A 10,328-nucleotide genomic window follows, 5' to 3' on the forward strand; every position below is an offset into this window, starting at 1 on the left:
AGAGGTCTGATCCTTCAGATGTTGCTTTATATTAATTACCATAAAAATGATAGCTGAAATTATGTGAAGAAATGAGTGTAGTGACAGAAAAGGATTAGAAAAAGTCTTATGTATCTTTATTGTTCTTTTCCCCAAATCTTGAGGCACACCCACAGTTATATATTTTATGTCAAAGGGAATATGAAAGAGTAAGAGAATTAACAAGAATTCAGCAAAAGTAGGAAAAGAATGGTAATGCCAAAAATCTCAAGATGAGAGGGTTTCTACAGGAGAGGATAATTATTGGTGCCAGTTCTCCAGAAAAATGACAGTGGGCAGGATTGAAAATATGTTTTAGAATTGGGCTGGATGATGACTATTGGTGATCTTTTATCAAAAAGCTGGGGGTTCTCACAGTAATTCAGTTACACTATCCAAACATTTTTTCAGATTCACTTGAACCCCTTACTTGTAGTTTTCTGTTACTTTTGCTACCATGTACACACACACACACAAAATCAAAAGCACTGAATTCATGGGTAGAGACTCCTGCCATTCTATGCGATAGCTCACTGTTCACCTTGTTGTTTTGGTATTTTATTGGTCTTTGGTATGACACCTCAAAGAATTAATACTGTTACCTGAAATAAGCTGTGAAGATAACAGTTTTTTGGATAACAGTATTACTTATTTAAGGTGTCATATTCACTGACACTGAATAAATATGGTGCATTGTCCTTCTTATTTTTTTTTAGGTGTCCTCAGTGCCTGATAACTACAGAACATCTAATTATATATATAATTTTTGAAAAATGTTTCTGAACATTGCTCATTAAACTACCATTTCTATATTTAAAAAATTACACAGAGTTTTCTTAGTTACTATGACAGGTTTTTTTTCTTGTGACTTATTTTTTAGAAAAATATACTTTCGTTACAAGTTAATGGAACCATTTATTAATTGGGAAAATGTCAATGGCTTGTTGGCTAATAGTGCCAACTTTCTTGGGATTCATTCTTTCTCTTTTGTTAACACATCTTCCCTATGACTTTTCTTTTATTTCATCTACCATCTGTAACCCCCATTTCCATAGCATTTCTTTTTTTTAATCGCACTAGTTTCTTTTCTTTCTTTTCTCTTTCTTTCTCCAATCTCTACCACTAATGTCATGATGCAGAGGCATTTGAAAATGAAGATGAAAAGATGGTCACTTTATTTAGCCAGTCAAGCTTTTTCTACTGGGTGTCACCAAAGTGATTTATCAATTTTATTTGAAATATATTCATAGCTGAAGAGTTTCAACATTCTTGAACAATGTCATTAACTCTTACCAGTTATTTTGTAACTGATTTTTAAAATGCTAATTTTCAGTATTACCTATGTTGACCTTAGAAAACTTTTACTAAAAAGTAGACATTATATTTCAGAACAGTTTTAGGTTCACAACAAAATAGAGTAGAAAATGCAGAGATTTCCCATATGCCCTCTACCTCCACACATTCACAGCCCCCTCTACTGTCAATGTTCCATAATAGAGTGGTACATTTGTTAGAACTGATGAACCTACCTTGACACATTGTAGTCACCCAAAGTCCATAGTTTAGATAAAGATTCACTCTTGGTGTTGTACATAATGTGGGTTTTTACAAATGTATAAGTACAGTATTATGCAGAATAGTTTCACTGCCTTAAAATCCTCTGTGTTTTACTTACTCATCCCTCCCACTCCTTTAACCCTTAGCAACTGATCTTTTTACTATGTGCATAGTTTTGCTTTTACCAAAATGTAATGTAGTTGAAATCATATAGTATATTGCTTTTCAGATTGGCTTCTTTCATGTATTAATATGCATTTATGTTTCTCCATATCTTGTCCTGGATATGTAACTCATTTTTTTTTTTTTAGTGTAGAATAAAATTTTATTGTCTGGTTATACCACATTTCATTTGTCCATGCACCTACTGAAGAACATCTGAGTTGCTTCTGTGTTTTGGCAGTTATGAATAAAGCTACTGTAAACATCCATGAGCAGGTTTTTATCTGAAGATAAGTTTTTAAGTTTTTTTTTGCGGGGGGAAGGAAGGGAGGGAATGAGGAAGGGAGGAAGGCAGGAAGGAAGGGAGGGAGGAAGGAAGGGATGAAGGAAGGGAGGAAGGGGGGAGGGAGGGAGGGAGGGAAGGGAAGGGAAGGGAAGGAAGGAAATCAAGCAATGAGAGAGACATTGCCAACCTGAATCTAGAGGTTTACAAGTTGATTTCTTTTTTTTTTTTTTTTTTGAGAGAAGGAAAGAAAAAAAATGAGTAAAGGAGAGAAAGAAAGAGGAAGAGAAAGAGGGTGAATGAAAATATTGCTTTATTCTGAAAAAAATGGGTATTAATAATGGCCAATCAATGTTTCATTTAAACCTTTGAGTAGGTGTGATGTGGTATTGACAAGAATGTATATTTTGTGTATTTGAAGTGGAGAGCTCTATAAATATTTATTAAGTTTACTTGTTCCAGATCTGAGTTCGAGTCTTTGATATCCTTATTAATTTTCTGTCTCATTGAATCTAAGTCTCTATGTATCTGGGCGTTAGGATCGTTAGCTCTTGTTGTTGCATTGATCCTTTTACCACTATATCTTTGTTGCTTTAAAATCTATTTTATCCACTATGAGAATTGCAACTCCTGCTATTTATTTATTTATTTATTTATTTATTTATTTATTTATGCTCTCCATTTGGTTGGTAAATCTTCCTCCATCCCTTTGTTTTGAGTCTTTGTGTGTCCTTGCATGTGAAACAGGTCTGGATGTAACATGCCGTTGGGTTTTGGCTGTGTCTTTTGATTGGGGGATTTAGTCGATTTAAATTTAGGGTTACCACCATTTGATGTTAACTGGCTGTTTGATCCATTCGTTGATGTAAATTCTTCATGTTAGTGCTCTTTACTTTTTGGTCTGTTTTTAGAAAGGCTAATACTGGTTGTTTCTTTCTGTGTGTAATGCCTCTTTCAGAAGCTCTTGTAAAGCAGGCCTGGTGGTAATAAAATCTCTGAGTACTTGCTTGTTCATAAAAGATTTTATTTTTCCTTCAGTTGTGAAGCTTAGTTTGGCTGGATATGAAATCCTGGGCTGAAGGTTCTGTTCTTTGAGGATGTTGAATATTGGCCTCCACTGTCTTCTGGCTTGCAGAGTTTCTGCTGAGAGATCTGCTGTAAGTCTGATAGGCTTGCCATTGCGGGTAACCTGACCTTTCTCTCTGTCTGCCCTTAGTATTTTCTCCTTCATTTCAACCCTGGTGAATCTAACGATTATGTGCCTTGGGGTTGCTCTTCTTGAGTAATATCTTTGTGGTGTTCTCTGTATTACCTGGGGTTGAATATTGACCTGCTTTGCTTGTTTAGGAAAGTTTTCCTGAATAATATCCTGAAGGATATTTTCCAGCTTGGATTCATTCTCTCCGTCGCATTCAGCTACACCTATCAAATGTAAATTTGGTCTTTTCACATAGTCCCACATTTCTTGGAGACTTTGCTCATTCCTTTTTATCCTTTTGTCTCTAATCTTGTCCTCTTGTTTTATTTCATTAAGTTGGACTTTGACCTCTGATATCCTTTCTTCCTCTTGAACAATTCGAGTGTTTAAACCTGTGCATACTTCTCGGAGTTCCTGTATTGTATTCTTCAGTTCCATTAATTCACTTATATTCCTCTCTAAATTGTCTATTCTCAATACGATTTCATCAAACCTTTTTTCAAAGTTCTTAGTTTCTTCACATTGGGCTAAAACATGTTCTTTTAACTCACAGAAGTTTCTTATTATCCATTCCCTGAAGTGCGATTCTGTTATTTGGATGCGCTCATTCTCCATCAAGCCATGTTCCATTGTTGGTGTGGAACTGTGATCTTCTTTGGAGGGAGAGGTGTTCTGATTTTGAGTATTCTCAGCCTTTTTATGCTGGTTTCTTCCCATCATTGTAAATTTATCCTTCTGTCATCTTTGAAATTACCAACTTTCAGATTAGGTCTCTTGAGCGGACGTCCAAGTTGTTAGTTCCCAGGGCCAGAACGGCGGTGTTAAAACTGATGGTGCTTTTCTGCCCAGGATTCTCCTGTCTGGCTTTTTTCTTGTGTTCGTAATAGGCGACTCTGCCTTCCCAGGGCTCCAAACCTCGGTCAGAAGGGGAACCAGTCTCGTTTACTCTGCGCCGACAGCTGCCTCACCGAGGTGACATCACAACCGCTGCGCCGTCCTCAGGAGTAGTGCTGGGGACCCATGTGGGTTCCCCAAATCTCGGTCAGAAGGGGAGCCAGCCATGTTTACTCTGCTCCGAGAGCTGCCGTGCCGAGGTGCCGGCAAAACCGCTGCGCCGTCCACAAGAGTCATGCTCGCGACCCGTGTGACTCCTCCCCTGGAGATCTTCTGCTCCGTGAGGGACCAGAATTTGAGTGAAAGTGTGGCATTTTCTAGTTCTCTGCGTTTTCACTGAGAGCCGCAATCCCGAGATGTTAGCAATCGGCCATCTTAGATCATTCTCAGTTTTTAAGTTTTCGTATGTGTAAATATCAAGGTGATAAGTTTTCATGTTTGTAAATACCAGGGAGAACAATTACTAGGTCATATGCTAAGAGTATGTTTATCTCTGTAAGAAAAACTGCCAAACTGTTTTCCAAAGTAATTGTACTATTTTGTATTCCCACCAACAATGAATGAGAGTTTCTGTTGTTCCACCTTCTGACCAGCATTGAGCATTGTAGGTATTTTGGTCTTTTGCCATTCTAGTAGGTCTGAAGTGTTCTCTCATTGTTATTTTAGTTTGGAACTCCCTAAAGATACATGATGTTGACCATCTTTTTATGTTCGTTAGCCATCTGTATACTTTCTTTGGTGAGGTGTCTCTTCAAACCTTTTGCCTATTTTTTTATTATACTTAAAAGTTCTGGGGTACATATGCATAATATGCAAGTTTGTTACATAGTTATACACATGGCATGGTAGTTTGCTGCATCCATCAACCTATTTTTAATTGGGGTTTCTTTTCTTATTATTGAGTTTTAAGAGTTCTTTATATATTTTGGATAACAGTTCTTTATCAAATATGTATCTGAAAATGTGTTCTACCATTCTGTGTTTTGTCTTTTCATTCTCTTAGCAGTTTTTTACAAAGCCCAAGTTTTTTATTTTAAGGAACTCCAGCTTATCAATTCTTTTTTTTCTATCATTGTGCTTTTATTGTTATATTTATGAAATCATTGCAAAATCCAATTTCATCTAGATTTTTTTCTAAGTTATCTTGTCAAAGTTATATAGGTTTGTGCTTTATGTTTATGTTTCTGATACATTCTGAATCAATTTTAGTAAAGGATTTAATGTCTATATATAGATTCAGTTTTTTCAAATGTAGATAATTCAGTTGTTTCAGTGCCATTTCTTGAAAAAACTATCTTTTCTCCATATTCTTCATTGTATTGCCTCATTTATTTGCATATTTGTGTGTTCTTTTTTTTGGTTCCTAGTCTGTTCCATTGATGGATGTGTCTCTTTTGCCAGTACCACAGTCGTGATTACTATAGCTTTGCAGTACATTTTCAGGTCATATAGTCTTAGTCTTTCAATTTTGTTCGTCTTCAATATGTTATTGACTTTTCTAGGGTTTTTGTCTCTCCATAAAAACTTTACAATCAGTTTTTCCATATCCAAAAAACTCGCTAGGATTTTGACTGGGATTGACGATCAGTTTGGAAAGGATTGGCATTATGACAATACTTAGTCTTTTTATCCATGAACATCAAATATCTCTTTGTTTAGTTGGTTCTTTGAATTCATTCGTTGGAATTTTTTCTCTTCATTTTGATAGCTTAATATGTTACATGTTGGCCCAATTAGGACTATTTAGGATTTTTCTTTTCTTTTTTTTTTTTTTAATAGCAGGCTTTAAGGTAGTATTTTGGTGTGAATTCAGTTAGTTGATATGACTCTCTCTCAGTCACAGGGTCCAGGGCTAAACTTTCACAAGTCACCAGCTTTACTTCTAAACTAACCCACATGGTAGAGAAGGAATTCTTTAGACAGAAAACAAAGTATAATTACCAAAAAAAAGATGAATAAGTGCTGGAAAACAAAAATGACAGGTGCTCTTTTAAATATTTTATCAAAATCACATTGTATTTCAGACACATCTTAACAAGTTAACATTTTACCACAAATACTGGTAATACCTAGAATGCAATACCCTAAATACCACTCTGAAAATCAATCCATTTCCTAAATTTCATCGGTTTTTGTTTGCTCTGTAAGACATTTGCAATTTAGCTTAACCTTAATTAATTTGATGAACTGCTTTGGGCCTTTTTTCAGTCTTCATAATCCTTCATCCCTTTCTTGGATAATATTGGCCACCACGTCTTTGAAAATTTCCCCTATAATGGTCATATGCCTCTGTACTAGTATGACTTCTACCTCTCTTGAGATTTCTTCCGTCTTCTTCGGTCGCTTCTCTTCTTTTTACCTTCAACATGGACATATCGTGCAAGTTCTTTTTATGGGTTTATGCTTTTCTTTTTCAATACTTTCTTCTTCTGGAAGTATATATTTTCCTCAAGTTTAATTTCACCTCTTTATGCATATGATTCTCAGATCACTTTGTTTCTAGTCTTTCTATGAATATTTACTTTCTCCTTAACTCTAGGTTCTTATTTCTGACTGGCTGCTGCTCATGGCTACCAATACATGTCATTCTTGTTATGTACAAAATTTGAACTCATTTTCCCCTCAAAGTGTCTTTATTACGTTTTTGTTATTTTACTGTTCTCCTCACAGTAACTCAAGCACAGACTATTGGAATCATCTCTTAAGCCATTGTCTCATTTACTATGAATATTCAACTGATTAGCTAATCTTTTATATTCTAGTTCCTATATATATCTTACATCTTCCCATCCCCATGCTTATCTCTCATTAAAGTTGTATCTTGCTTAACTCTTGGACAAGATACAACTAATTCAAATTCTTGCTTTCATATTCTCTATATTCAATTTAACTGCTATATAGATTATCTTTCTAGTGTGTGTTTTTCTGCACAAAATTCCACAATAGTGTTTCATTATTTTCTAATTGAATAAGATGATTAGCTATGAATAAAAGGCTGTCTGATATATTTCTGTAACATCCTTTTTCAGTCTTGCTTTCAGGATTCCCCTACATGTCCACTTTGCTCTGTTCATACTGAACCAATGACCACTCCCTGATTATGTCTTCTGCTTCTCTTCTTCCTTGCCTTATTCTATCTTACCAGCTTTCCTTTCTTCTTCTCTCCTTAACTTCTTAATACTACCCACTATGCCAGATTGAACTCAATGAGTCTTATGCCTTTCAGCACAAGAGATGAACTGCCATGTCACTTTGTTTCTCTTCCTTTCTTATTACAAATAATCTTATTTATTCTGCTTTGTGTTAGTTATAGTTGTTTAAGGACTTATTTCTATTAGGTTACATATGTCTTGTCTACCATTTCATTTTTGTCTTCATAACTTCTGTAACAGCTATTCTGCAATAAGAACTTCTTGATTTAATTGGTTGTTATTTGTATACTTTTTTTAAAATTCATACAGAATCTTACAGGTGTGTCTGCATTCAAGTTATATGCCATTTAATAATTTTTTTATTTATCTTTTTAGAGAGATGATTTAAGGAAACTAGAATGTAAAATTAAACATTAAAAAATATTGTTAGTGTAAATTTTGATTTATCATTTAGATTCTCACTTTACATATGATGACCCTTCAACTATTCTATTAAATAATTTACTTTAATTTTACCTTTAAGTTAAAATTTTAAATTATTTATATGAGTATAAAAATGATATCAACTAACCATGGGATTCTAAACAAAATAACCAAAAAATAGAAAGCTGTGGGATAAAAATGGAGAAATACATTAAAATTTCTTTGGGGCTCTGACTTTATTGCTTATGGCAAACTTGATAGTAAAATGTACCATACATCACTACAGTGACAGGCTTGAGAAAATGAAAAATCCAAAGCTTTACATAAATCAATCAGAAGATCATATTAATATGTATAACCTTTAACAGAAAAATCAGACTTTTACTTGGAACTACTGAGAATTCTCTTCCTTATGTAGTTGTTTTAGATTTTCAAACAGCTTTGTGAAAAATAGTATTTTAAAGTAATTCTTGACAAAGCCATTGTATTTATAGAGACAAAGTTCACAAAAGTTTCACTTCAATTTTATTAATATTCCCACTTTCACTTAGTAGTTAACTGTGCTTTTGTTGAAATAATTTTTCAAGTACTATTGTTCCCTATAATCAGCACTTAACTTTGTTTTTTGTTGAAATACTTTCATGGGACAATTATATATTTTATATAATAATAATAATGCACACTTTTAAAAGTTGTAACTTTTAAAAACATCAGTCTTATAGCTTATTCTTAGCTCTTTCATTTCATTTTGCTGTATTTGATATATATGTCTTGAAAAACTTGTAACATTTAACCATCTCTGTGCTTTTACTTTTCTCTTCAGCTTATGTCTTGAATACCTACTCTGTTTAAAAAATTACTAGGTGTACATGGGAGTTACTATAAATATAGGTAAATAACAGCGTAATTCTAGTCTTAACACTAAAATGAAATTACTGTAATCATTATTTCTAGTGTTATGATTTCAGTGACAGATAACATTAGTTTTGCTAATCTGAGCTGACATTATGACCATAATATGTTGTTGATTCATGGTAAACAGTGATATGTGAGTTATAATCCTGTTTTTCTCAAAATGATGGTAAAAGCAGAGAAGTTGTATATTTATTTATGTATGAATGAGGATAGGAAGAGATGAGGATACAATCACCAGACTGATAGTCTTGGATTAGGGAACAGGAAGCGGGTAAACAGAGAACCTTAATTCTTTATATATCTGTAATCTATGACTTCTTAGTATGAGCATATATTTTTAAATTTTTTAAATATCTGATTAATAAAATTAAGAGAGAGCAGTATAGTGAATTCCAGTGCTAAATAAAGACTTAAATGTTATTCTTTAACATTTTACTAGTCTTTGTAGAAAGAGACAGTAGGGCCCCTTAAAACTTTCTGTTGACTTCAGGTGAAAATATTACTCACAATGGGATTGAAATCTAGTCGATCCTATAGTAAAGTTGAAAAAAACGACTCCTTTAGAAAATTGTAAACACACACACACAAATAAGATGGCTAAAAGTGTTGGAATGGTAGGCCTCTTGAGTATGTTGTGCATGGGAATTTGCTGTCCTCACTCATAGCAACATGTATAAACTCAAGGGATCCCATCCATGGCGGTATGCTGCAACTGCCTCTGTACAACCTACAAAATTCTTCCTTACATATAGGACAAAGAAAGTAAGAAGATGAAGGATGGCTTTTATTTGCCAGCATTTGGTTCAGCACAACTTTTCTACCCTGTCTCCCACATTTGTCCTTAGGCTAAGGAGCAGAAAAGTGATTTGGCAAGATGGAACAAGGTATTTACCAGTCTAAAACCTAATGCTGTAAAACTAAATGGTACAACTTAAGGCTTGAATAGGCTAAGGCTTTAGGTACTACTGGGTCACTGTTGCTATACATTGTCATTGGAGCTGATTGATAAATTAAGGATCAGTTTGATTCACATTTAGAGGACTGCTTCACTCACTTCTGTTTCTAGTAAATGGACGTCAGTAATATCAACACCATACTGTGATGGTATCATTTGTTTTGGGAATCAAACTGAGCAATGAAAAAGTGTTTTTGAAGCCTAAATTTATGGAAGAGGATAATAAAAGTTATCAATAATGCTTCCAAACTCCAATTGACTCTTTTATAGCTTTTACATTTACCAAGTTGTTATGCTAACCAATGCAGTTTTTTGTTGTTGCTGCTGCTGTTGTTTTAAGAAATAAAATTTCTGATTGTTGTTTTCATAAAGTTCCAGTGTCGTGTTTCTAATAAAAAAGAATCCACATACTATTTATTCATTCAGAACATATTTATTGAATGCTTATTCTTATATACATGGCACTGTTTAGAAATTGGGCATACATTAGCAAACTGAACAGCTAAAAAATATTGCTTTCATGGAGCTTGTATTCTATGGAGTGAGACAGATAGACAAGTAAATAAAATATATTAGAGACCTTGGTAAGAAAGTTGCCTGACTGCCCATAGATTTGGTGATTGGGTTTTATGGAATAAGCATAATCTAGGAATCCTGAAATACTTATAATGACAGACTTAAGCCCAGGTTGAGGGTAATATTACCAGTCCTTTTAATCACGTTGGCAGATGTTACTTGTGAATTGTATTGGAGGTGGGGTAGAAAAGGGGT

General features: G+C 34.1%; 1 protein-coding gene across 4 annotated transcripts in view; it reads left to right on the plus strand.

The window, feature by feature from the left end:
- Positions 1-2,004, plus strand: part of DPH6 (diphthamine biosynthesis 6) — a 237,242-nt gene extending 235,238 nt beyond the window's left edge. For 3 of the 4 annotated variants that reach the window (XM_078335976.1, XM_078335977.1, XM_002753567.7), the window contains one exon: positions 735-2,004. In XM_078335976.1, the coding sequence (XP_078192102.1) occupies positions 735-788 (54 nt within the window). In that variant the 3' untranslated portion in view covers positions 789-2,004. The remainder of the gene's footprint in view (positions 1-734) is intronic. The other variant, XR_008474329.2, reaches the window with a different exon arrangement.
- The last annotated feature ends 8,324 nt before the right edge of the window (positions 2,005-10,328 follow it).

Source organism: Callithrix jacchus, chromosome 8, assembly GCF_049354715.1.
Source record: "Callithrix jacchus isolate 240 chromosome 8, calJac240_pri, whole genome shotgun sequence".
In the NCBI taxonomy this organism is placed as follows: domain Eukaryota; kingdom Metazoa; phylum Chordata; class Mammalia; order Primates; family Cebidae; genus Callithrix; species Callithrix jacchus.